Source organism: Aphelocoma coerulescens, unplaced genomic scaffold (genome assembly GCF_041296385.1).
Source record: "Aphelocoma coerulescens isolate FSJ_1873_10779 unplaced genomic scaffold, UR_Acoe_1.0 HiC_scaffold_140, whole genome shotgun sequence".
Lineage (NCBI taxonomy): Eukaryota > Metazoa > Chordata > Aves > Passeriformes > Corvidae > Aphelocoma > Aphelocoma coerulescens.
The window spans coordinates 198,026-223,242 of record NW_027183492.1 but is presented as its reverse complement, the minus strand read 5'-3'; the positions used below and the strand labels follow the sequence as shown (position 1 = coordinate 223,242).

At 73.0% G+C, this 25,217-nt stretch overlaps 2 protein-coding genes across 2 annotated transcripts; one reads left to right on the top strand and one right to left on the bottom strand.

Annotated features, from left to right (window-relative positions):
• On the top strand, positions 1-13,279 carry PRRC2A (proline rich coiled-coil 2A). Its single transcript, XM_068998644.1, is given in 34 exon segments — positions 1-51; positions 481-596; positions 1,118-1,292; positions 1,581-1,683; positions 1,778-1,783; positions 1,785-1,842; positions 2,009-2,155; positions 2,645-2,754; positions 2,881-2,945; positions 4,142-4,281; positions 4,369-4,453; positions 4,561-4,684; positions 6,424-6,511; positions 6,777-6,982; positions 7,395-7,453; positions 7,455-7,693; positions 7,971-8,065; positions 8,067-8,182; positions 8,327-8,471; positions 8,593-9,165; positions 9,167-9,405; positions 9,407-9,796; positions 9,918-10,091; positions 10,428-10,630; positions 10,711-10,817; positions 10,908-10,998; positions 11,496-11,575; positions 11,662-11,844; positions 11,936-12,118; positions 12,457-12,618; positions 12,706-12,785; positions 12,873-13,045; positions 13,115-13,177; positions 13,256-13,279. Coding segments are annotated over 31 exon segments (4,677 nt in total). The 5' UTR covers positions 1-51; positions 481-502; the 3' UTR covers positions 13,030-13,045; positions 13,115-13,177; positions 13,256-13,279.
• A 465-nt stretch (positions 13,280-13,744) lies between these two features.
• Positions 13,745-24,333, bottom strand: BAG6 (BAG cochaperone 6). The gene is given in 29 exon segments (XM_068998642.1): positions 13,745-13,934; positions 14,417-14,563; positions 14,769-14,876; positions 15,012-15,110; positions 15,214-15,273; positions 15,766-15,927; positions 16,013-16,137; positions 16,333-16,435; positions 16,605-16,658; positions 16,747-16,916; positions 17,226-17,581; positions 18,104-18,255; positions 18,299-18,408; positions 18,799-18,874; positions 19,025-19,134; positions 19,960-20,064; positions 20,258-20,317; positions 20,742-20,893; positions 20,895-20,986; positions 21,478-21,675; positions 22,012-22,141; positions 22,221-22,305; positions 22,307-22,379; positions 22,494-22,568; positions 22,680-22,733; positions 22,964-23,142; positions 23,819-23,936; positions 24,031-24,164; positions 24,266-24,333. Coding segments are annotated over 28 exon segments (3,366 nt in total). The 5' UTR covers positions 24,115-24,164; positions 24,266-24,333; the 3' UTR covers positions 13,745-13,805.
• Positions 24,334-25,217: the final 884 nt, after the last annotated feature.

Genomic DNA, 25,217 nt, shown 5'->3' with positions numbered 1-25,217 from the left:
GCGGCCCCCGAGCGCGCGGCCGCCGCCGCGGAGCCCGCCTGGGGCGGACAGGTGGGTACGGGCGGGGAGGGGCGCGGCGGCGCGCGGGGGGGGGCGCGATCCGGACCCACCCCCCCCCGCCCGGGCCGCGGCTGCGCCGGCAGCGCCGCCATCTTGGAACGGCGAGCGCCCCCCCCCCTCACACCCCCCCTCCCCCCACACTGGGTCCCATCCCCCACCCCCGGCCCAGGTAACGGGAGGGGGCGGGGCCGGGGGGGGGTCCCGTTAACGGGGGGCGGGGCCCGCTCGGGGTCAGGGGGCATGGTGGGGGGGCGGCCCGTGCGGCTCCGTGACCCCCCCGCCCCTCCGGTGTCCTCGGTTCTCCGGGGGGGGGGCCGCGGCCTGTGACCGTGACCGGCCCGACTCCCCCCGTTCCTCGTGTCCCCCGCCCCGCCCCGCGCGGTGCCGGTGTCCGGTGTGACCCCCCCGGTGCCCCCGCAGGTCCCGCGGCCGATGCGGCGCCATGAGCGATCGGGCTGCGCGGGGCCGGCGCTACAACTGCCTGAGCCTCAGTGAGAGCTACCGGGGGCGGCCGCTCGAGCCCCCCCGCGCCGCCGGTACGGCCCGGGCACCCCGCGACGGGGCGGGGGGCGCACACCGGGGGACCCCTCCAGGCGGCGTTCGGGGGCTTCTCGCGGGTCCCCCTCGGCGCCAGCGGCGGGTGGGGGTTCAGGGGTCCCCGCGTTGGGGACCCCCGTTTCTTGGGGGGGCTCAGGGAGGGAGGAGGGGTCCCGAAATGGGGGGAGGGGGTACCCCTGAGCGGCCGGGGGGGCGAGTTTGGACGGCTTGGGAGGGGTTCGGGGGGGGGGTGCGGGACCCTCCCGCAGGCGCGTTTGGGGGATTGAGGGGTCTTCATGAGTGACCCCGCCATACCTGGGTTTGGGGGGGTTCAGGAGTCCGGGGTGGGGCTGTGGGACCCCCCCGCAGCCGAGTTTGGGGGGGCTCAGGGGTTCCCCCGTGTGAGACCCCCACTGTGGGCTGTAGAGCCTGGACGAGGTCTGAGGGGGGTTCGGGGGTCTCAGCGGGGTTGGGGGGTCCCGGGGGCCGTTCGGGGGGGTCACACGCGCTGCCCCCCCAGGCGCCCCCCGCCATGGGCTGCAGAGCCTGGGCAAGGTGCCCACCCGGCGCATGCCCCCCCCCGCGCACCTGCCGAGCCTGAAGGCCGAGAACAAAGGGAACGACCCCAACGTGGCCCTGGTGCCCCGCGACGGCTCGGGATGGGCCAGCCGCAGCGACCCCCCCGACCCCCGCAGGTGGGGACCCACTGGGGGGCAAGGGGGGGCCCGGGGGTGCCGCGGGAGGGGGCAGCCGGGGCGGCACCCCCTGACCCCATTGGTGGGGAGGGTCCTGGGGGAGTCCGGGGGCGCTGGGGGGACTCCGGGATGGACCGGCCAGAGCGACCCCTTCGGACTCTGCAGGCGGGGACGCACCGGGCGTGGGGTGGTCTGGAGATCTTGCGGTTGTCTGGGGGTCCTGGGGGGGGGACCTGTGGGTCCTGCCCCCCACCAAAGCCGCCCTGACCCCCCCCCGTGCCCCGCCAGTTCCGAGCCCTCCGCCCCTCCCCCGCCGCAGTCGCCGTCACCGCCGGATTCGCAGCCGCCTGCGAGCGGCACCGGGGGGACACGGACCCCGGGGACCCCCGAGGTGAGACGCCCTGCGCCCCCCACGCTTCCCTGTGACCCTCTAAAAACCCCCCCCCTCCCCACGACTCCCCGTTGTGACCCCGCTGTCCCCACAGAACCCCCCCCCCGCCGCCAAGCGCGGCAAAGTCCTGGGCGCAGGCCAGCGGTTCCCCCGCCGATGGTGAGAGAGAGACCCCCGACCCCCCCCCCCCCCCGGGACCCCCAGACATCGGGGGCCCTTCCTGACCCCTCACCCGGGTTTGGGGGGGCACCCCTGGCCGCAGGGGAGCTCCGTGCCCCCCCACCCCCGTTTCAGGGTCCCCCTGACCCCCCCCGTGCCCCCCCAGGTGCCAGGGCCCCCCCCCTCCCGGGCCGGTTCTCACGGGAGGAGTTCCCCAGTTTGGGGGCGGCCGCCGAGCGGGGGAGGGGCGGCCGCGAGCGGGGGGGCGCTGCCGACGCGTCGGGTGGGCGCGCACCGAGCCCCCGCCCCCACGGTGAGTGATTTCCCCCCCCCCCCCGGGACCCTTTGGGGGGCTCCCAACCCCTCCAGTACCCCTGTTCCCCACTGAGACCTGCTGGACCCCCCCAGATCGCCCTGATTCCCCCCCCCCCAGAGCTCTGGGACCCCCAGGAACTCCCAATGTCCCCCCCCACTGGTTTTTCAACCCCCCCCCCCCAGCCATTCCTGACCCCCCTGGAACCCCTCTGGGTTCCCCTGGACACCCCCAGCTCCCCCTGGAACCCCTCTGGGACCCCCCCCCCAGACACCCCTGGCCCCCCTGGAACTCGTCTGGGTCCCCTTGGACACCCCTGACCCCTCTTGAGAGGGTCTTGAGAACCCCTGAGATCCTCCCCCGCTCCTTGGGGACCCCCCAGTGCTCCCCAAGCCCCCCTGCACCCCATCGGGACCCTCCCCCATATCCTGGGAGCCCCCCAGACACCCCGGGCCCCCCGTGCCCCGCTGACCGCGCCGTCCCCCGCAGGCGGCAGCTGGCGGGAGGGGCGCGGGGCCGAGGAGCCGCCGGCCGAGGGGGGGGGAGCCCCCCCCGGGCCCCCCCACTTCCCCCCATACCGGGGGGTGATGCCGCCCTTTGTGAGTATGGACTCGCCCCCCAAACCGAGGCTGCCCCCTCCCCTAAACGCCCCCTAAACCCCGGGGCCTGTGTCCTGGCCAGGGGGGGAGGCTGCCCATTGATTTTAGGGTGTCCCCCTCCCCCAGATGTACCCCCCGTACCTGCCCTTCCCGCCGCCCTACGGGCCCTTCCGCAGTCCCGACGCACAGAGGTGAGCGGTGGTTCCCAAACCCCCCCCAACACCCCAAACCCTCCCTGAGACCCCAAACCCTCCCTGAGACCCCAAACGTTCCCTGAGACCCCAAACCTTCCCCAGCACCCCAAACCCTCCCTGAGACCCCAAACCTCCCTGAGACCCTAAACCTCCCTGAGACCCCAAACCTCCCTGAGACCCTAAACCTTCCCTGGCACCCCAAACCCTCCCTGAGACCCCAAACCTCCCTGAGACCCTAAACCTTCCCTGACACCCCAAACCCTCCCTGAGACCCCAAACCGTCCTGAGATCCCAAACTGCCCTGAGACCCCAAACCTTCCCTGAGACCCCAAACCCTCCCTGAGACCCCAAACCCTCCCTGAGACCCCAAACCGCCCTGAGATCCCAAACTGCCCTGAGACCCCCAAGCCCCCCCCGAAACCCCAAACCCTCCCTGAGACCCCAAACCTCCCTGAGACCCTAAACCTTCCCTGACACCCCAAACCCTCCCTGAGACCCCAAACCGTCCTGAGATCCCAAACTGCCCTGAGACCCCAAACCCTCCCTGAGACCCCAAACCTCCCTGAGGCCCCATACCCTCCCTGAGACCCCCAAACTCCCCCAACACCCCAAACCCCTGAGACCCCAAACCCCCCTGAGACCCCAAACCGCCTTGAGACTCCAAACCCTCCCTGAGACCCCAAAACCCCCTGAGACTTCAAACCCCCTCAAGACTCCAAACTCCCCTGGGACCCCAAACCCCCTCAACACCCCAGACCCTGAGCCCTCCCTCTGTGCAGTTCCCTCATTTGGGGGTTGCCCCACTCTGATTCTCTGGACCCCAATCCCCCCCTACCTTGCCCCAAAGCCCTGACCCCCTTTTCCCACCAAGCCCTTGAAATTCTATCAGTTTTTGGGAAATGTAAAATTCTCATTTTTTGTTCCCCTAATCTTTGTCCATCAGGGGAACCCCAAAACCTCATTTCCCCACAATCCCCGCATCAAGAGGGATCCTGAAACCCCAAAAAACCCTTGCGGAGTTCCCAAACCCCTGAATCCCTCTCTGCTCCCCAATCCCTTTCACTGAGGTGACCCCAAACCTTCCCCGCCCCCCAATTCCCGCTTTGTGGGGGACCTCAACTTCCCCCCCCAGTCCTTCTAGTGTGACCCCAGACCCACCCCATCATAACCCCGGGGTTTTGGGGTCCCCGCAGGTTCCCGCGGCCGGGGGGTCCCCGTGGGGCTGCGGCCCCACCCCGGGGGGGGTCGCCCCCGTCCCGGCCCCCCGTCCTGCGCCAGGACGAGCTGCGGGAGTTCGATGAGCTGGACCAGGAGAACGACGAGGGCTGGGCCGGTAACGGGGCTGGGGGGCTCTGGGGGGCTCTGGGGGTGCTGTGGGACCCCCACCCACATTTCCCCCCCCCCCCCCCGGTGCCCCCAGGAGCGCACGAGGAGGTTGATTACAGCGAGAAGCTCAAGTTCAGCGATGAGGAGGACGGGCGGGACGAGGACGAGGACGAGGAGGGGTGAGGACCCCCCCCCAAATGGGGGGCAGCCCCCCAGAGCCTCCCCAGCGCCCCCATAACCGCTGTGGGGCACCCCAAGCTCCTCCGTAACCCCCTGTGTCCCCCAGGAAGGAGAACGAGCCTCCGGCCCCCCCCGAGGCACCGCCCACCCCCAGGGAGGAGCCGCCGCCCCCCAAGTCCCCCCCGGAGGGGCCCAAGGAGCCGCCGCCCCCCCCGGCCCCGCCCGCCCGGGCCCCGCCCCCGCCGCCGCCCCCCAACCGCGGGAGCTGGGCCACGCCCAACGAGCTCCCGGTGAGCTGGGGGGACCTCAGGGTGACGGGGGGGGACAGGTGGGGCACAGGTGTGCTCAGGTGTGACGTAGGTGCGTACAGGTGTGGCACAGGTGTGGTCAGGTGTGGTCAGGTGTGATGTAGGTAGGTACAGGTGTGACACAGGCATGTTCAGGTGTGGTGTAGGTACGTACAGGTGTGGCACAGGTGTGCTCAGGTGTGCTCAGGTGTGATGTAGGTGTGTACAGGTGTGGCACAGGTGTGTTCAGATGTGGCGTAGGTACATGCAGGTGTGACACAGGTGTGCTCAGGTGTGCTCAGGTGTGCTCAGGTGTGACATAGGTATGTACAGGTGTGGCACAGGTGCACTCAGGTGTGACGTAGGTACGTACAGGTGTGGCACAGGTGTGCTCAGGTGTGACGGGTACATCCAGGTGTGGCACAGGTGTTCACTGGTGTGTGCAGATGTGATGCAGATGTGCTCAGGTGTATTCCAGAGTGGCGTAGGTACACACAGGTGTGACACAGGCGTGTTCAGGTGCACTCAGGTGTGACGTAGGTATGTACAGGTGTGGCACAGCTGTGCTGAGAGGGGATATGGGTGTGACAGAGCTGTATTTGAGGGTGGCACAGGTGTCTGTAAGTGTATCTAGACGTGACGGAGGCGCATCCAGGTGTGCTCAGGTGCGTCCAGCTGTGGCAGAGGTGCAAGGCAGGTGCATTTAGGAGCTCCCAGATGCGTTCAGGTGCAGCAGAGGTGCATGTGGGTCTGATACGTGCATATCAGTGCATCGCAGAGGGGTCACGGAGGTGTCACACAGGTGTCTGTAGCAGCTGTGTTAGACAGGTGCGACACAGGTATGGGTGGGTGGCTGTGTCAGACAGGTGTCATGGGTGTCACACAGGTGTCCGTGGGTGGCTGTAAGTGTCACACAGGTGTCACACAGGTGCCTGTAGCGCCTGTAGGTGTCACACAGGTGTCACACAGGTGCCCGTAGTGGTTGTAGGTGTCACACAGGTGTCGCACTGGTGTGTATAGCGGCTGTAGGTGGCACACAGGTGTCACACAGGTGTCTGTAGCGCCTGTAGGTGTCCCACAGGTGTCACACAGTGCCTGTAGTGGCTGTAGGTGTCACACAGGTGCCTGTGGTGCCTGTCGATGTCACGTAGGTGTCACACAGGCGTCACACAGGTGTCTGTAGTGCCTGTAGCTGTCCCACAGGTGTCACACAGTGCTTGTAGTGGCTGTAGGTGTCACACAGGCGTCACACAGGTGCCTGTAGTGGCTGTAGGTGCACACAGGTGTCACGCAGGTGTCACACAGGTATCTGTAGTGCCTGTAGGTGTCACACAGGTGTCACACAGTGCCTGTAGTGGCTGTAGGTGTCACGCAGGCATCGCACAGGTGCCTGCAGCTGTCCCAGGTGTGTCACGCAGGTGTTGTGCCCGCAGGACGAGGACGAGGCGTGGCGGCGGCGCCGCCGGCAGAGCTGTGCCGAGCTGTCGCAGGCGGTGGCGCGGGCGCGGCGGCGCCGCGAGGCCGAGGAGCGCCGCATGGCCGAGCAGCGCCGCGCCGCCTGCGCCGAGAAGCTCAAGCGCCTGGATGAGCGCTTCGGGGCCCCCCCCGAGCGCCGCCCGCCCGCGGGGACCCCCCCGGGGCCCCCCTCCGGCACCGCCGAGGCCCCCCCGGGCCCCCCTGAGCCCCCGCCCGCCCCCCCTGAGGCCGCCCCGGAGCCGCCGGAGTCGCGGGAGGAACCCGAGAGCAGCGGGGGAGCCCCCGGGGCCGCAGGTGGGGCGGGGGGCTGAGGGGTGGGACCCCCGAACCGCCGGTGGGCTCTGGAGGGAGTTTGGGGGGCCTTTGGGGGGGATCTTGGTTCTGGGAGTGCCCCGTAGCAGGGCTGTGGGGTTTGAGGGATGTGTGGGAGGGTTTAGGCGTGCCCCACAGCAGGGCTGGGGGTCTGTGGGGCTGTGGAGGGTGTGGGGGGGTCTGGGGGTGCCTCACAGCGGGGTGGGGCACACAGGGACCCCCTGACCCCTCTCTGTGCCCCCAGCAGAGCCGCCTCCCCCCGAGGTGCCCCCTGAGCCCCCTGAGGAGCCGCCGCCGCCGCCCCCGGCCCCCCCGGCTGCCGCTGCGCCCCCCAAGGGGGACGCTAAAGGGGAGGGGGTGGCGGCCCCCCCACGCCAGCCCCCCCCGGCCCAGCCCCCTGCGTACCCCAAGTACCAGAAGTCGCTGCCTCCCCGGTTCCAGCGCCAGCAGCAGGTGGGGGGGCTCTGGGAGCAGGGGGGGCTCTGGGGGGCCAGGAATTGGGGAGGGGGCCACGTAGTGGGGCTGGGAGTGGAGACACCCCCCAGGCGTGGGGGTCTCAGGAGGGTGGGCTGTGACCCTGGTTTGAGGTCTTTGGGGGGTGGGGTTTGCCTGTAATTCAGGGGTTTTTGGGGTGGGCTTTGCTGTGCATTTGGGGGTTTTTGGGGGGAAGTTGGGTCCCCAAACTTGAGGGTTTTGAACCAGGTTGTGCCACCTCTAATCTGGGTGAATTTGGGCTCGGTTGTGCCCGCATCCAGGGGTCAGTCTCTGGGGGGCGGGGGGTCTCAGACCATGCCCCAATCAGGGGGTCCCGGGGGGGGCTCAGGCTGTGGCCCAGCCCGGCCCCGCTGACCCCCCGCGCCCCCAGGAGCAGCTCCTCAAGCAGCAGCAGCAGTGGCAGCAGCAGCAGCACGGGCCCCCCGCAGCCCCCCCCGCAGCCCCGCCGGCGCTGGGGGCTCTGGGGGCGGGGGTGCCCCCCCCCGGCGCGGCCCCCCCGGCCCCCCCCCGGCCCCCCCAAGCTGTTCGGGGCCCTGGGCCGGCCCCCGGCGCTGCCCCAGCTCGGCTTCGACCCCCGCTGGGTGATGCTGCCGCCGTACGTGGACCCCCGGCTGCTGCCCCCCCGCGCCGCCCCCGTCGACTTCTACCCCCCCGGCGTGCACCCCTCTGGTAAGGGGGGGTCCCGGGGGTGGAGGAGCTGGGCTTTGGGGGGGTCTCAGCCCCATGGAACGGTTCTGGGGGGTCTCGAGCACGTGGGGTGGGTTTGGGGGGAGTCTCAGCCCCCCACGCAGGGCGTTTGGAGGGAGCTTCACCCTGGGAAGTGTTAGGGGTGTGTCAGCCCCAGGGGAGGGATTTTGGGGAGGGTCTGAGGCACACGGGGCAGGTCTGGGGGATCTCACCCCACTGAGGGGTGCTGGGGGGTCTCACCCCGTGTCCCCCCACCCAGGGCTGCTGCCGCGGGAGCGCTCGGACAGCGGGGGCTCGGGCTCGGAGCCCTTCGACCGCCCGCCCGCGGCCCCCCCGCTGCGAGACCGCGGGACCCCCCCCGGGGGACCCCAAACCCTCCTGGGGGGGCGACGCCTTCACAGCCCCCCCCGAGCCGCGGGGGCTGCCCTCGCCCCTGCGCCCCCCCACCGGCGACGACGACAAGGGGCTGCGGTGAGTGGGGGGCTGGGGGGGCGCGGGGAGGCTGCAGTAGGGGAAGGGGGGCCGGGAAGTTTTGGGGGGATCAGGGGAGGCTTGGGGGAGCATTTTGGTGGTCTCAGCCCCGCTGACCCTCTCTCTCTCCCCTTGTTCCCCCAGGAGTGAGACCCCCCCGGTCCGCCTGCGGGACCCCGGCGCGCCCCCTCCCTACGCCTACCCCCCTTTCGAGAACGGAGGGGGCCCCCCCCTGCCCCGCTTCCCGCCCCCTCCCGCCGAGGACCCCCCCGCGGCCCCCCGGCCCTGGGCCCTGCCCCCGGCCGCGCCTCCCCCGCGCCCCCCCGAGCCCCCCCCCCGCCCCCGACGGGGCCCCCCCGGAGCCGCCGCCCCCCCCCGGCGCCGCCGCCCCCCGCCCTCCCCTCTTCCAGGAGCCCCCCAAGAAGGCGCCACCCCCCCAGAAAGCCCCGAAGGAGGAAGGGGGGGCGGCGCTGGGGGGGCCCCCCAAGGAGGACGGGGGGGCCCAGCGCCGGCCCGAGCGCCCCGCCCGCGCCCCCCCCCGACCCGCACAAGGCCCCGCGGGGGGGGGCCCGCACCGAGACCCGCTGGGGACCCCGGCCCGGCGGCCCCCCCCCGCCGTGCGCCCCCCCCCCGAGGAGGCCACCGAGAAGGGCCCCCCCCCCGCGGCGCGCGGGGCCCATCAAGAAGCCCCCCCCGAAGGAGGAGGGGGCGGCAGGCGAGGAGCCCCCCCCCACCAAGGACTCCCCGAAGCCCCCCAAGGCCAAGCCCGCGGCCGCCCCCTCCCCCGCGGCCAAGGACCCGGGGGCGCCGCCGGGGGGGGCGGGGGCGGGGTCCCCCTCCCGCCGCCGCTGCCGCGACCCCGCCCTGGAGCGCGGGGGGGGGCGCGGGGGGCCCGCGGGGGCGGCCGCGGGGGGGGGCGCGGGGAGTTCTTCGCGCGGGGCCGCGGCTTCCGGGGGGCCTACGGGGGGCGCGGCCGGGGCGGGGGGGGCCCGGGGCCGCCCCCCCCGCGAGTTCCGCGGCTTCCGCGGCCCGGCCGGGGAGCCCCCCCCCGCCCGCGGGCCCCCCCGGCGGCGCCCCCCCCCGCGCCCCCCCCCCGCGCCGCCGGGCTCGGAGCCGCGCAGCGAGGGCTCGGAGTACGAGGAGGAGCCCCCCCGGCGGCGGCAGCGCGGCTCCGAGAGCTCCGACACGGGCGGCGGCGAGACCCCCCCGCGGCCCCCCCCGCGCCGCCGCCGCCCCCCCGGGGCTGCCCCCCCGCGCCCCCCGCGGCCGCGTCTTCACCCCCCGGGGGGTCCCGTCCCGGCGGGGGCGGGGGGGGGGGCCGCCCCCCTCCGGCCTGGAGCCCCCCCCCCGGCACAGCCCCCGCAGGGCCCCCCCCCCGCAGCCGCCGGCCCCGGCGCAGCCCCCCCGCGGGGGCGGGGGCTCGGAGCGGCCCCCCCGGCGGCGCCGGCACGGGCGGGGGCAGCAGCAGGACAAACCCCCCCGGTTCCGCCGCCTGCGCCAGGAGCCCCCCCCCGCCCCCCCCGCGGCGCCGCCCCCGCCCCCCGCCGCGGCCGCCCCCAGCGCCGCCGCCCCCCCCCGGCGCCCCCCCCGCTCCCCCGAGCACAACTCGGACCAGTGGGAGACGGCCTCGGAGAGCTCCGACCTGGGGGGGCGCCGGGGGGGCCCCCCCGAGAGGGACCCGCCCGCGCCCGGCGGCCCCCCCGCGCAGGGCCCCCCCCCCGCCGCTCCCCCCCAGCCCCCGCCTGGCCAAGCGCAGCTTCTCCAGCCAGCGCCGCTCCGGGGGGGGCGCGGGGGGGCCCCCCACAAAACACCCCCCAAGGGGGGGGGCGGCCGCAGCGGGGGGGGGCCGCGGGGGTGGCGGGGGGCGCGGTGGGGACAAGAGGGGGTGGCCCTCGCCCCGAAACCGCAGGTGAGGGGGGGCTGGGGGGTCCTGGGGGGGCTGAGCGTGGGGCTGGGGGGCCATCAGCGTTTTAGGGGGGGCATGGGGGGGAAGGCAATGGGGAGGGGCTGAACGGGGTTTTGTGGGGGTAAAATGTGGGGAGGGGTTTTGAGGGTCTTGGGGGTGTCTCAGAGGGCCGGGGGAGTGGGTCTGGGATGGTTTGGGGGGGTCCGGGGGACCCAGGACTGGGTTTTGGGCGGGGCCTTGGGAATTTTGGGGCATCCCAGGAGGATAAAAGGGGGGGGTTGAACGTTCAGGGGGTGTTCAAAAGGGGTCTCTCACCCTCCATGTCCCCTTCCCCCACAGCCGTAACACCGAGGAGCCCCCCGCCCCCCCTGGCCCCCCCGGCTCGGGCACGGCCCCCCCAGGGCTGGCGCTGCCCCCGCCCCCCTCGGCTGTGTTCCGCCTGGACCGGGTGGTCCCGAGTGACCCCGGGGGGATCCGCAGAGCCCTGGCCCAGCTGCGCCCCAAGGCCGGGACCCCTGCCCCGGGGCTGCCCCCCCCCACAGGTACGGACCCCCCCGAGCCCCCCTTGTGCCCCCCCCGATCCCCCCAGCCCCCCGTAACCGCCCCCCTTTTCTCTGCGCAGCCCCTGAGCCCCCCCTGGGCCCCCCCCTGGGCCCTCCCGGAGCCCCCCGGGCCGGGCCAGGCCTCGGGGGCTTCTTGGCCAAACGGCGCGAAAGGGCCCAAAATCAGGTGAGGGGGAGGGGCGGGAGGGAGACCTGGGGGGTCCTTGGGGCTCCCCTGCCCTCTCCCCCCACTGACCCCTCCCTTGCACCCCCCCAGGATCCCCTGGGGTTCGGGGACCCCCAGCAGGATGGGCCGGGGGAGCCGCAGGGGAGGCTGAGCCCCCCCCTCTGGAGCCACCTGCCCACCAGTAAGGGACTGGGGGGCACTGGGAAGGGACAGGGGGGGGACTGGGATGTGTTGGGAGGTACTGGGGGCACTGGGAGGTATTGGGGGATGCTGGGAAGGGATTGGGATGCACTGGGATTAAATAGGGTGTACTGGAGGCATTAGGATTAAATAGGGGCTTTGGGACTTACTGGGGGGCACTGGGAGGTACTGGGGGGCACTGGGATTAAATGAGGCGTACTGGGGACATGGGGATTAAATAGGGGGCTCTGGGAGTTACTGGGGGGCACTGGAAGGTACTGGGGAGTACTGGGAAGGGAGTGGGAGGCACTGGGATTGAATGGGGCATACTGGGGGCACGGGGATTAAATAGGGGGCTCTGGGAGTTACTGGGGGGCACTGGGAGGTACCGGGAGGCACTGGGATTGAATGGGGCGTACTGAGGGCACGGGGATTAAATAGGAGGCGCTGGGACTTACTGGGGGGCACTGGGAGTCACGGGGCGTTCCCTGCCCCCAGGTGCCCCCCCCAAGCCGCTGGCCCCGGGGCAGCCCTGGATCGAGCCCCTCCCCCCGTTTGAGGACGCCGCCAGCCCCGAGGTGAGGCCGGGGGGCCGGGGGGGCAGCGCGGGGGGGTCCCCGCCCCCCGTGTGTGATGCCCCAGCCCGCTGACCCCCCTCCCGCAGCCCAGCCCCTCGGACAGCGGCGTGGAGCTGAGCGGGGACTCGGCCGCCTGCAGCCAGCGCAGCTCCCCCGACGGGGGCCTGGCCCCAAACCCGCCCGGGGGGGCGCAGCCGGGGGGGCCCCCCCTGCCCGAGGGGCCCCCGGAGCCGCGGTGCCGCCTGCCCCCCCCCCGCGAGGACACCCAGGTACGGGGGGCCCCAAAACCCCGGGGGGGGGGGGGGGGTCGGGTAAAGCCTGAGCCCCCGCCGAGCCCCCCCTTGTTCCCTGCCGCCCCAGGTGTGCGGGGCCCCCCCCACGGCCCCCCCGGGCCCCATCGGCACCGAGCGCTCCCAGCGAGCCCGGAACCCCCCCGGCGGGGGCGGCGAGGTCTGGGGACCCCCCCACGGCACCGACGGGGACCCCCGGCCCCGAGAGCGCGGAGAGAAGGAGGGAGTGCCCCCCACCGGGGGGGGAGACGGGGTAAGGGGGGCTGGGGGGGCACCGAGGGGGCTGCAGGGGCATGGAGGGGTTTTGGGGCAGGCACAGAGGGGTTTGGGGTCAGGATTTGGGGCAGGCACAGAGGGGTTTGAGGCAGGCACAGAGGGATTTGGGGTCAGGATTTGAATGAGGCACAGAGGGGTTTGGGGTCAGGATTTGGGGCAGGCACAGAGGGATTTGGGGTCACGATTTGGGGGAGGCACAGAGGGGTTTAGGGTCACGATTTGGGGCAGGCACAGAGGGGTTTGAGGCAGGCACAGAGGGATTTGGGGTCACGATTTGGGGGGATGGTTTCACTGTGTTTCTTTTCTTCCCCCCAGCTCAGCGCTGCCCCCCGGGACTGGGAGCTGCTGCCCGGGGGGGGTCCTGAGGCCCCCCCAAATCGGCCCCTAGAGTCCAAGGGCCCCCCCGGGGACCCCCCCGGGCCCAGCCAGCGCCCATTCCCCGAGCTCTGCTATGGGGGGGCCGCAGCCGCCGGGCAGGTACGGGGGTGAGGGTTACCTATGGGGCCACCCTGGGGGGGGCTGGGGGGCTCGGTGGGACTGACCTGACCCCCCCTTGTTCCTCAGGTGCCGCCCCCAGCCACGGAGCCCCCCCCCGGCAGCAGCAGCAGCTTCCGGCCAGGGACGCCCTCGCTGACCCCGTACAGGTACCTGAGGGGGGGCACACCTGGGGGGTCTGGGGGGTTCCTGGCTCCCCCCGAGCCCCCCTGAGCCCTCCCCCCGTGTCCCCCCAGGCCGGTGCTGGTGGCGGGGGCGGGGCTGCCCCTCCCCCCGCTCAAGGGCCCCTTCATGGATTTCCCGGCCCTGGGGGGCCCCGACCTGGCCAAGCTGGGGGGGGCGGGGGGGGGTCCTGTACCCGCCCCCGTTCCTGTACGGGCCCTACTGCCCTGACCCCCCCGTGCTGCAGGTGAGTGGGCGGGGCTGGGGGCGGGGCTGGCGGGGCCTGGGCGGGGCTAACGCGGCCACGCCCCCGCAGGTGCGGCAGGAGCTGACCCCGCCCTCGGAGTTCTACGGGCAGGGCCAGAGCAGCTTCCAGCAGGTACGGCCACACCTGGGCTGGCCCCGCCCCCCGGGCCGGCCCCGCCCCCCGTAACCCCCTCCCCCCGTGTCCCCCCAGATGCTGTTGCCGCTGGTGGAGCCCCCCCCGGTCCCGCCCGTCGTCAACTTCGGGGCCCCCCCGGCGCCGCCCCTCCCCCTCCTGCCGCTGGGGCGGCTCCTGGCCCCGCCCGCCCGGCCCTTCGCCCCACCCCCCCACCGCGGGCCCCGCCCCCGCCCGGCCGAGCCCCCCCCTCCCCCCGGGGCGCCGGCCCCTCCCCCCCGCCGCCCCTCCCCCCACTCTGCCTCCCCCCATCCCCCGTGCCGCCCCTCCTCCCCCGGGGTCCCGCCGCCCCCCCAGCGCTTGGGGCCCCCCCCGGGCCCCCCCGGAGCCGCAGCGTCCCCAGTGACCCCTCCCCCACCCGGGGGTCCCGGTATTTATGCGGGTGGGGGAAGAGGCCGGACGTATCCCCCCTCCCCCTCCCCTTGCGTGGGGCGCGGCCCCCCCCCCTCCTTTGGTAAAGAAACGTTGAAAACGATAAAAAACACAAAAATGAAACCAAACGGCCCCGGCAGAAGAATAAAGGTGCAGCAGCATCCCGTGGTGGGCGTGGCGAGGGGCGGGGCCGCGTTTATTGGGGGGGCTCGCGGGGGGGCTCGCGCGGGGGGAGGGGCTCCCCGAAGGCGCGGTGGGCGTTGGGGAAGCGCCGGGGGCTGAAGTCGGGGTCCTCGCGCAGCCGGCGCTGCAGGTCCGCCTGGAGCTGGGGGAGGGGCGCGGGGGCTGGGGGGAGGCGCCCGAGCCCCGCCCCCAGCGAGCCCCGCCCCCACCTGAGCCCCCCATCCAGGGGCTCTCTGAACCCGCCCCACCACAGGAACACCCCACAATCCCCTCCCCGCACTCCCTACAAGCCCCCTCCCTTCTGCACAGCAGCTCTGGGGGCGCACTGAACCCCCCCCATTCCCCAGAGCCCCCCAGACCCCCCGTACCTGCTTCCTGTACCCCCCCAGATCCCCAGCCCCATTCCCCCCGTACCTGCAGCCTGTACCCCCCCATTCCCCCCATACCTGCTGCCTGTACCCCTCCTGCAGCCCCCCCAGACCCCCTGTACCTGCTCCCTGTACCTCCCCAGAGCCCCCCCAGACCCCCCGTACCTGGTGCCTGTACCCCTCCTACAGCCCCCAACCCCATTTACCCCGTACCTGCTGCCTGTACCCCCCCAGAGCCCCCCCATTCCCCCCGTACCTGCTGCCTGTACCCCTCCTGCAGCCCCCCCTCGCTCAGCTCCCGGCTGAGGCTCTCGGGGCTCCCGAGGCTCCGGGCGCCGGTGGCGCGGGCGGCTCTGGACACGGCCTCGGCCAGCAGCAGCGGGGGCGGCTCGGCCTGCATCGTCTGGGGTGGGGAGAGGGGTCAGTGGGGTCAGTGCGGGGGTCGGGGCAGGGGCACTGCGTGCGGTCAGTGTTACGATCGTTCAGGGGGTCAGCGGGGCGTTCAGCAGGGCTGAAGAGGGGTCAGTGTGAGTACGGGGGGCTGTGGGCTGGATGTGGGGTCATTCGGAGGTCACCCAGCGGTCACTGTGGTCGCTGTGGTCACTGACCTTGCGGCGCTTGGCCGGCATCCCGCTCAGGTAGGCGTCGCTGAGCGGGGGCTGCGGCTTCGCCTTGCGCTGGCGCTGGGCGTCCTCGCGGATGATGGGGACCCACTCCTGGCGGGGACACGGACACGGGGGGGGTCACACAGGGCTGGCCCTCCCTGCCCTGACCCACACCCGCTCCTGGCGGTCACACACGGAGGGGGGTCACACATGGGGGGGTCACCGAACCCCGTCCCCCCCACTCACCGGGGGCACGGCGGCCGCCCAGGCCTCGCTGTCGCTCTCGGGGGGGGGCAGGGCCTCCTCGGCCGTGGTGGCGGGGGCGGGGGACCCCGCGCCGTCCCACTGCAGCGGGGGAGGGGTGGTAAGGGGCGGGGCCTGCACGGGGAGGCCACGCCCCCTCCGTGGGAGGCTCTGCCCCCTGTTGTAGGCCCCTCCCCCTCCATACCTGGGCGTCGTCCGGGGGCGGCTCCGCCTCCTGCACCTCCATTGGCTCCTCGGGCAGCGGCTGGGCGGGGCAGAGGGGCGGGGCTTTAGCCGGGGGTGGGGCTTGTGGGGTAAGGGGTGGGGCCTGTCTAGGGGGAGGAGCTTCTGTTCAGCAGGGTCACACCTGGGGGTGCAGTTACCTGTCTGGGTGTGGCCATGGGGAGGGGCCATGGGTGGGGTCAGTGCCCAGGGGCGGGGTTACCTGTCTGGGTGTGGCCCTTGGGTGGGGTCAGTGCCCAGGGGCGGGGTTACCTGGGTGTGGCCTGGGGGTGGGGTCAGTGCCCAGGGGCGGGGTTACCTGTCTGGGTGTGGCCCGGGGGCGGGGCCAATGCCCAGGGGCGGGGTTACCTGTCTGGGTGTGGCTCGGGGGGGGTCAGTGCCCAGGGGTGGGGTTACCTGTCTGGGTGTGGCCATGGGTGGGGTCAGTGCCCAGGGGCAGGGTTACCTGCCTGGGTGTGGCTCAGGGCCGAGGTTACCTGCCTGGGTGTGGCCCATGGGCGTGGCACCTGCTCACCTGGCGGGGCGGGGGCTCCGGGGGCTCCCCCAGGTGTCGCACATAGGGCAGCACCTGCTCGGGGGTCACCGGCATCTGCTCGAGCACCGCCTGCAGCCGCAGCCCCACCACGGCCGTCAGCCACCCCACCAGCGACGGGGGCACGTCCGCGGACAGGCGGCGCTGGGGGGACAGGGGGGGTCAGGGCCAGCAGGGACCCCTGAGCCCCCCTTCCCCACTGCCCCCGCGGGTCTGGGGTCCCACTCACGATGCGGTCGCTGATGAGGGCCCCCAGGGCCCCCCGCTCGCCCCGCAGGCAGTGCAGGTTCAGCGCCAGGCACTCGAACAGGCCCCGGTTGCAGAGCTCCAGCAGCCGCGGCCCGAAGGAGCCGTCTGGGGGGACAGGGACGGAGTGACCCCCGCTGACCCCTCAGTGACCCACATCAGCCCCCACACACCCTCTCACCGCCGCCACAGTGACCAGCAGCTACAGTCAGGGCGCCCCACGACTGCCCCACGGCTCCCACCAGCCCCTGCAGACCCCAGGACCCCTCAGGACCCCCCGGGACCCCCCGGGACCCCCGGTACCGGTGCAGCGCAGCACGTGCAGCGCGATGCGGTTGAACTGCTCCCGCAGGAACTCCACGTTGGTCCGGGTGATGTCCACCCCGTCGGCCACTCGGACACCGGCCTGGGGGGGGTGAAACATGAGGGGGAGGCGTCCACCAGGCCCCCCCCAAGCCCACCCCACACCCCAAACTCATCCCCATCTCAGAACCCCCCTGCAGCTGCCCCACAAGTGCCCCCCAGCCCCCCTGAACCTTCCCGGCGACACCCCCGGACCCCCCAGCCCCACTCACGAAGCTCTCGCGGATGAACCCCTCCAGCCCCATGATCAGGTTGTGCGTCGCTGCCTGGGGAGGGCGGGACGAGGGCACGGTCAGGGTTTGGGGGGTCTGGGGGGGCTCTGGGGGGCTCAGGGGGGGCTCGGGGGTCCCTCACCCGCACGTTGGCCTCGGTGGGGTCGCGGCCGCCCAGGTAGCGCTGGCGGAAGCAGCGGCGCAGCAGCGGCTGCAGCCGGGCCAGGGGCTGGCAGCGCCCGTGCAGCAGCAGCACCACGTCCACCATGGACAGGTGCTGGCAGATGAGCGCCAGCAGCGCCCCGAAAAACCCTGCGGGGAAAACAGAAGGTTCAGGGGGCACCCCCAAACCTGGCACAACCAAGGAGGGCCCAAAACCCACGGGGAAAGACCCAGAACCCACAGAAAGACAACCAAAACCCACAGAAAATGGCCCAAAACCTCCTGGGAGGGACCTGAACCCCCCTGCAGCCCTCGTTCCCTGGGGCTCCTGTTTCTTTCTGGTCCCTGCACAGAGGACCCCCGCTCTGAGCTGTGTTCTGGGGACCCCAAGCCCACCCTGCAGCACCCCCGGGGTCCCCAATCACCCCCCAGAACCCCCCCGCCGTGGCCCCCTCTCACCGTCGGGCCCCGGGGAGCCCTCGAGCAGGCCGGGGGTGCCGCTGAGGCGGCTCAGGAAGGCGGCGATGCTCTCGGGGGGGCCGCTGGGGGGGGCGCCCAGGGGGCCGAGCATGGAGCTGAGCACGCCCTGCAGGACGCTGGTGAAGAACTCGGGGGGCAGCGGCTCCCCGGGCGGGGGAGGGGCGGGGCCGCCCTCGGCGGGGGCGGGGCCTGCGGGGGGGGCGGGGCCGCCCTCGGGGGGCGGAGGGGGGGGAGGGGGCGGGCGGGGAGGGGGGAGGGGCGGCAGAGGTGGGGGAAGGGGACAGGTCGGAGGTGGGCGGGGCCTCGGCCGAGGGGGCGGGGCCAGGCTGGGCAGCCTGTGGGGAGAAAAGGGGGGGTCAGGAGGCGTGCCCAGCACAGGCCCCGCCCCTTTGTAGCCCCTCCCCTTATGCAACAAGCCCCGCCCCCTCCATGCTTAGGACCGCCCCCTCCCCACATTGTTAATTCCCCCCCACCCCCTCATTAAAGCCCCGCCCGTGCCTGGAGTGTCCACCCACCACCACGCCCTGCCCCCATTGTGGCCCCGCCCCTCCCCGCGGCCCCGCCCCCATTGTGGCCCTGCCCCCATTGTGGCCCCACCCCCATTGTGGCCCCGCCCCCATTGTGGCCCCGCCCCTCCCCGCGGCCCCGCCCCCATTGTGCCCCCGCCCCATTGTGCCCCCGCCCCATTGTGGCCCCACCCCCATTGTGGCCCCACCCCTCTTTGTGGCCCCGCCCCCATTGTGGCCCCGCCCCATTGTGGCCCCGCCCCTCCCCGCGGCCCCGCCCCCATTGTGGCCCCGCCCCTTTTTGTAACCCCGCCCCATTGTGGCCCCGCCCCTCCCCGCGGCCCCGCCCACCTGCAGCAGCTCGGCCACGCCCTCCAGCAGGGGGCTGCCCCCGGGCACGGCCACGCCCACCAGCGGCGCCGGCCCCGCCCCCAGCAGCCCCCCCAGCAGCCCCGCCAGGGGGCGCTGCTGCGCCTCGGGCCCGCCCCCCGCCGCGGGCGGGGCTGGGGGAGGGGCCGGGGCCGAGCCCTCGGGACCCCCCGGAGCCCCCCCGGGTGGGGAGGCGGGGCCGGGCGGGGCCGGGGGCGGGGCTTGGCCCGAGGAGGGGGCGGAGTTGGGGGTGGGGGGTGCAGGGGGGGCCGAGGAACCGCCCTGGGCTGGGGGGAGAGAGAGAGGGGGGGTCAGGGGGTCTGCAGGGCTGACTCCCCCAGGACCCCCAAAACACCTCCCAGGGACCCCCCCACACCTCAAACAGGAACATGGGGACCCCCCCCCCGCCCCCCTTGTACCCCCAGCAACCCTCCAGTCCCTCCCAGTGCCCCCCTCGCTCCCTCCAGTACCGCCCAGTCCCTCCCAGTGCCCCCCTCGCTCCCTCCAGTACCCCCCAGTACCCCCCAGTGCCCCCCTCGCTCCCTCCAGTACCGCCCAGTACCCCCCACTCCCTCCCGGTTCCCCCCAGTGCCACCCGGTTCCCTCCCCGTTCCTCCCCAGTCCCCCATAGCCTCTCCCCGTTCCTCCCCAGTCCCTCCCAGTGCCCCCAGTCTCACCCAGCACCAGCGGCTGCATCAGGAGCTGCCCCACCAGGCCGCTGATCACCTGCGCCAGCGATGCCCCCCCAGGGGCCTGGGGGGGTCAGCGGGGTCAGGGGGGGACCCTGACCCAGGACCCCTCCCCGCCCCTCCCCCATCGACATCCCCGGGGGTCCCTCCCCACCGTGACCCCCCCTCCCCACCCTGGGTGCCCCCCAGACCCCCCCAGTCTCCCCCCACTCACGGGGCCTGCGCCGGCCTGGGGGGCTCCGGGGTGGGTGGGGCGCGGGGGCGGTGCCGACGGGCGGGCGATGACCACACGGGTGGGGGCCTGGAACCCCCCCACGGCCTGGCCTGGGGGCAATGGGGGGGTCAGGGGGGCACAAGACCCCCGAGAGACCCTCCCAGAACCCCCCCAGTGCTGCGGAGGCTTCCCAGAGAGCCGCGGGGCACGGCCGGACGTAGGGCTGGGGACACTGGGGATGCTCGGGACACTGGGGATGTGGGGACACTGGGGATGTGGGGACACTGGGGACACTGGGAATGCTGGGAACACTGGGGACACTGAAGACACTGGGAATGCTGGGAACACTGGGGATGCTCAGGACGCTGGACATGGGGACACTGGGCTGGGGGCAGGTGGGGACTTGTGGGGCAGCCTCTGGCCATGGGTCAGTGCCACGGGGCCGGGCTGTGGGTCAGTTGTGGGGGGTCATTTGTGGGTTACTCCTGGTCAGCTGTGGGTCAGGGTTAGGGGTCAGCAGTGGTCAGTTATGGGTCAGCTATGGATCATGGTTAGGGGTCAGCAGTGGTCAGCTATGGGTCAGCTGTGGATCACGGTTAGGGGTCAGCAGTGGTCAGTTATGGGTCAGCTGTGGGTCAGGGTTAGGGGTCAGCAGTGGTCAGCTATGGGTCAGCTGTGGATCACGGTTAGGGGTCAGCAGTGGTCAGTTATGGGTCAGCTGTGGATCACGGTTAGGGGTCAGCACTGGTCAGTTATGGGTCAGCTGTGGATCACGGTTAGGGGTCAGCAGTGGTCAGTTATGGGTCAGCTGGGGATCATGGTTAGGGGTCAGCAGTGGTCAGTTATGGGTCAGCTGTGGATCACGGTTAGGGGTCAGCAGTGGTCAGTTATGGGTCAGCAGGGGTCAGTTCCGCGTCAGCAGCGGTCAGTGGTACCTGTGGCCGCAGAGGCCGCGGCCGCCATGGCCTGCTGGGTGATCTGATGGGCCACGGCCTGCAGGAACTCGGGGGGCAGCGGGGGCAGCTGGACCCCCACCCCGCCTGGGGGGACAGGGGGGTCAGGCCACACCCACTGCCCCACCCACTGCCCCACCCAAAGCCCCCCAAACCCACCACACCCCCAGATCCACCCCCAAATCCTCCCAAGCACCCACTGCCCCCAGCCCCCCCCAAACCCAACCTGGACCCCCCCCAAGCCCCCCAAAATCCCCCCAATACCCCCTCCCCCACTCACCGATGCCCAGCCCGGGGCCGGGGGGCCCAGCTGAGCCCCCTGCGGGGGGAGAGCCCGAATCTGGGGGGCACAGAGAGGGGGGGGTCACGGGGGGGGCTGGGGGGATTTGGGGTGGTGGGGAAGGGTTTGGGGCTGGGAGTGGCTGGGGAGGGATTTGGGGGTCTGGGAGAGCTTTGGGGGGGTCTCGGGGATTTTGTGGTCCTGAGAGCAGCTCTGGGGGTCCCAGGGGGATTTAAGGGGGGGTTTGGGGGTCCCAGATGGAGTTTAATGGGGGGACATGGGGAAGGTTTTAAGTGGGAATTTTGGGGATCCTGGGGGCATTTTAAGGGGGGGTCAGAATAAAATTCTAAGGGGAGTTTCTGGGGGCGCCTGAGAGAATTTTAAAGGGGGTTTTTGGGGGGTCCTGGGGGGGTTTCCAGGGGGACTTTAGAGGATCCCTGGGGGGGGTTTTGCGCAGGAATTCCGGGGGTCCCGGGGGGCTCACCCTGGATGTTCATGTGCATCATCACCACGGGCTCCACGCTCTGGTGCGAGATCCGGATCACGCGGGGGGGCCCCGGCTGCGCCCCGGGGGGAGGGCCCGGGGGGGGCGGCGGCGCCTCGGGGGGGTCCCCGGGGGTGGGGGGCGTGGGGGGGGGAGGGGCCGGGGGGCAGCTCGGCCGGGCCGGGGGGCGCGGGGGGGGCGGGGCTGCCGTTCCCGGCCATCGTCACCGTGGTGCCCACGTTGATCTGGGGGGGGGGGGGGGCCGGGGGCATCAGGGGGGGCCCCACGGCCCGGGACCACCCAGAACGAGGGGGATCAGGGTCCCCTCTGCCCCCCCCAAAATGGGGATCCTCCCCAGCCCCCTACCCTCTTATTTTGAGGTTCCTCCATCCTCTATTTTAAAACCCCCACCCTCATTTTGGGGCCCCCACCCCCATTTTGGGGTCCCCATCCCCATTTTGGGGCCCCCATCCCCATTTTGGGGTCCCCATCCCCATTTTGGGGCCCCCACCCCCATTTTGTGGTCCCCATCCCCATTTTGTGCTTCCCCCTCCCCATTTCAGACCCCCTCCATTCTCTATTTTCAAACCCCACCCCCAACCAACACCCCCACCCCCCATTTTGGGGTCCCCACCCCCCCATTTTCGGGTCCAAAAACCCACAGCCCCCCACCCCGGGCTGCCTGCCCCCCACCCCTCCCGAAGGCTCCCGCCCCCCGATTCCGGGGCCCCCCCACCTGGATGGGGATGGTCGCCTGCTGCACCAGCATGGGGGGCCCGTAGTGGGGGAGGGGCCGGGCGAGGTGCAGGGGGCGGGGCGGGGCCCCCCCCAGGTTGCAGCGCAGCTCGGACAGGGCCACCAGGGCATTGCCCAGCAGCCGCTGGCCCTCCCCCACCAGGTTCAGCAGCCGCTGCGCCTCCTCCCGGCCCTCGCTCTGGGGGAAGGGGGTGGAAATGGGGGGGTCAGGGGGGCCCCGCGACCCCCCGGGACCCCCCTGAGGTGGGGGCGGCCGAACCCCCCCCGAATGCGGCTTTGATTGCACAAAAATCCCCCAAATTCTGCCCCCACACCCCCCAAAACTCCTCCCCCAAACCCCTTCAGACCCCCCGAGCCCCCCTGAGACCCCCCCCCTCGCTCATGCTGCCCCTCATATCGCGATAGTGCCGCCGACGGCGTGACAGCAATGCCGGCATGGTCACGGCTCCAAGCCCCCCAGCACCCCCAAAACCGCCCCAAACGTTCCCAAAACCCCCCCGGGACCCCCACCCACATTGTTGTTGTAGTCGGCCGTCGCGGCGGACCCCAGGATATCGCGATAGCGCTGCCGATAGGGCTCCAGCCGCGTCTCCAGGCGCCGCAGCTCCCCCAGCACCTCCCCCAGCTCCGCCGGCGTCGGGGGGCTGCGGGGGGAGCACGGGTGAGGCCGGGACCCCCGAAGCCCCCCCCGGACACCCCAAATCCCCCCAAACCCCCGCTCACCTGGCGGCCTCGGGACCCGGGCCGGGCTCGGGGGGCTCCGGGGGCTCCGCGGGCGCCGACGCCTCCATCTGCTCCTCGGGGGGGGGCCCGGGGGTCTCCGGGGGGGCCGGGGGGGGGCCCCTCGGCCTGGGCAGGGGAGCGGGACCCCCCCCCATTGCCCTGGGAGGGGGAAAAAACGGGGGGGGTTTGGGGGGGCTCGGAGCGCGCCGGGGTGGGGGAGGGCACGGGGAGGGGACTCGGGGGGGTTTGGGGGAGATTTGGGGTCTCGCTCACCTCCAGCTGTGCCAGCACCCCCTGGATGTCCCTCAGCATGTGCTGGGCCACCAACAGCCGCATCCGGGGCTCGCTCTGAGGGGGGGACACCGGGGGGGGTCACTCTGGGCCCCCCAACACCCCCTGGGACCCCCGGAGCAGGGGGGGGCACAGCCTGGACCCCTCAAACCCCCCCCCCAGACCCACCTGGCCGGGGCCCTGGTCCATGTTGATGTGGACGTCGACAGAGGAGCCGTCGATCTGGGGGGGGCCCCGAATTATTGACCCCCCCCAAAGCCACTGAGCCGCCCCTCCCCCAATGAACCATTCATCGGTTCCCCCCCCAAAACCACCGCCCCCCGAATTCCCCCCCAAACTCCCCAACCTTCCGCTGCCCCCCACAAAGTGACCCCCCCCAGACCCCCCAAAACCAGCGACCTTTTCCCGACCCCCCCCCCCCAAATCCCCGGCCCCCCCGCGGCCCCCCTCACCGGCAGGTTGAAGGTTCCCACCATGACGTAGCTGTTGGCGTTCCTGTCGGGGCCCCCCCGCGGGCCCCCCCCGTTCTGGGGTGGGGGGGAGGTGCCCAGCCCCGAGGGCCCCCCCGAGGACGGCGACTGCGCCTGGGGGGGGGCACGCTCCACCAGGTGGATCACCTTGCCCCCCACATCTGGGGGGGGACACGGACAGGGGGGTCAGTGGGGTGCGACCCCCACTCAGCACCTCCCCAAAAAAAATCCCCCCCCTGGGCTGTCCCGAACCCTCCACGATCCCCCAGGAGCGTCCCCAGCCCCCCCAAACTCCCCCTCCCAGCCCCATCCTCCCCCCGGGGGTGCCCCCAGCCCCATTTCCCCCCGGGGGTGTCCCCAGCCCCCCCAGCCCCGTTCCTGGGGACACCCCCAGCCCCATTTCCCCCCGGGGGTGTCCCCAGCCCCCCCAGCCCCGTTCCTAGGGACACCCCCAGCCCCATTTCCCCCCGGGGGTGCCCCAGCCCCGTTCCCAGGGACGCCCCCAGCCCCATTTTCCCGGGGGTGCCCCCAGCCCCCACAGCCCCATTTCCCCCCGGGGGTGCCCCCAGCCCCCACAGCCCCGTTCCCAGGGACGCCCCCAGCCCCATTTCCCCCCGAGGGTGCCCCCAGCCCCATTTCCCCCCGGGGGTGCCCCCAGCCCCCCCAGCCCCGTTCCCAGGGTAGCCCCCAGCCCCATTTCCCCCCGGGGGTGCCCCCAGCCCCCCCAGCCCCGTTCCCAGGGTCGCCCCCAGCCCCATTTCCCCCCGGGGGTGCCCTCAGCCCCGTTCCCAGGGACGCCCCCAGCCCCATTTCCCCCCCCGTCGGGCCCCCCCTCACTGTAGTCGCGCAGCCGCCGCTCGTCCTGCAGGACGCGGCCCTGGTAGATGAGCCGCTGCTTCTCGGCCGCGATGCTCACGGCGCCCGCGATGCGCTGCTTGAACTCCCGCACCGAGATCTGCGGGGGCAGCGCCGGGGGGGTCACACCGGGGGTGGAACGGGGCCGGGAAGGGGGGTGGGGGGGTCACACCGGGATCTCTCCCCGCCCTCACCTCCGGCTCCACTTCGAAGCTCCGCGTCTGCGAGTCCAGCGTCTTCACCAGCACCTGCAGCACCTCCGGCCGCTCCTCCGCCATGGCGGGGCCGGGGGGGCCCGGGGGGGCCGCGGCGACGGGGACGGGCTGCCCTGAGGGGCGGGGGGTGGGGGTTGGGGGCCGTTACAGCGGGGCCGCCCCCGGAGCCCCCCCCCGCCCCCTCAGCCCCCCCCCCCCGCCGCCCCTCCCCCACCTCGGCGGTGGCGGCGGCTCCGACGCGGCCGCGGCGGCTCCGGCCCAGCGCCTGCTCCGCTCTGCGCCTGCGCGCGCAGGACCCCGCCGGGGCTGCCCCGCGCGCGCGCCTGCAGCTCCGCCGCCGCCGCCGGCGGGAACCCTCCGCGGCCCTCCCGGGGCTCTCCCGCCGGTACCGGAGCCGTTAAAAGCCGCGGAACCGCCGCGCCGGCATCAGGCGGCCGCCAGAGACACCCCCGCGTGGGGGCCTCAGCGTGAGGCGCGCGCGCAACGCTCCGCGCCGCCATCTTAGCGGCGGCGGCGCCCCCGGCGCCGCCATTTTGTTTAAGGGCGCCGCCATCTTTGGTGAGGGCAGACCCGCCCCGCCCCGCCCCGCCCCGCACGGAACCGGCACCGCCCTCGGCGACCCAAAATCGCGTTTATTTACCAAAAAAACCGCGGGGGACGAGGCGGGGCCGCGGGAGGAGCGCGCGCGGGCACGGCGGGCGGCGGCGGGCGGGGCCCGAATCCCGAAGGAGGTGTCAATCGCAGTGGGCGGAGCCTCGGGCCGTGTGCGTGTGGCAGCGGGGCGGGGCCGCGGCGTGGGCGGGGCCTCCCCGGGCTCCGCCGTGAGGGGGGGCTCAGCCCGGGGGGAGGGCGCGGTTTGGGGGCCCCCGGGGTGGGTCTCAGAGCCCCCCGGGGGCTCCCCGTGGTCCGTGAGCGTTCCCGGTGGTCCACGGGGATCCCAGAGGGCTCCCGGTGGTGCACTGGTGTTCCCGGTGGTCCATCTGTGTTCTTGGTAGTCCAGGGGGCTCCCGGGGGTCCAGGGGGATCCCAGGGGGTTCCCCGGGGGTCTCTGGGTGTTCCCGAAGCTCTGTTAAGTGTTCGCAGTGGTCCATTAGTGTTGGCTTCCTGGTGGCCCATTAGTGTTTCTGGTGGTCCAGGGGCCCCCCAGGGGGTTCCTGCTGGTCCAG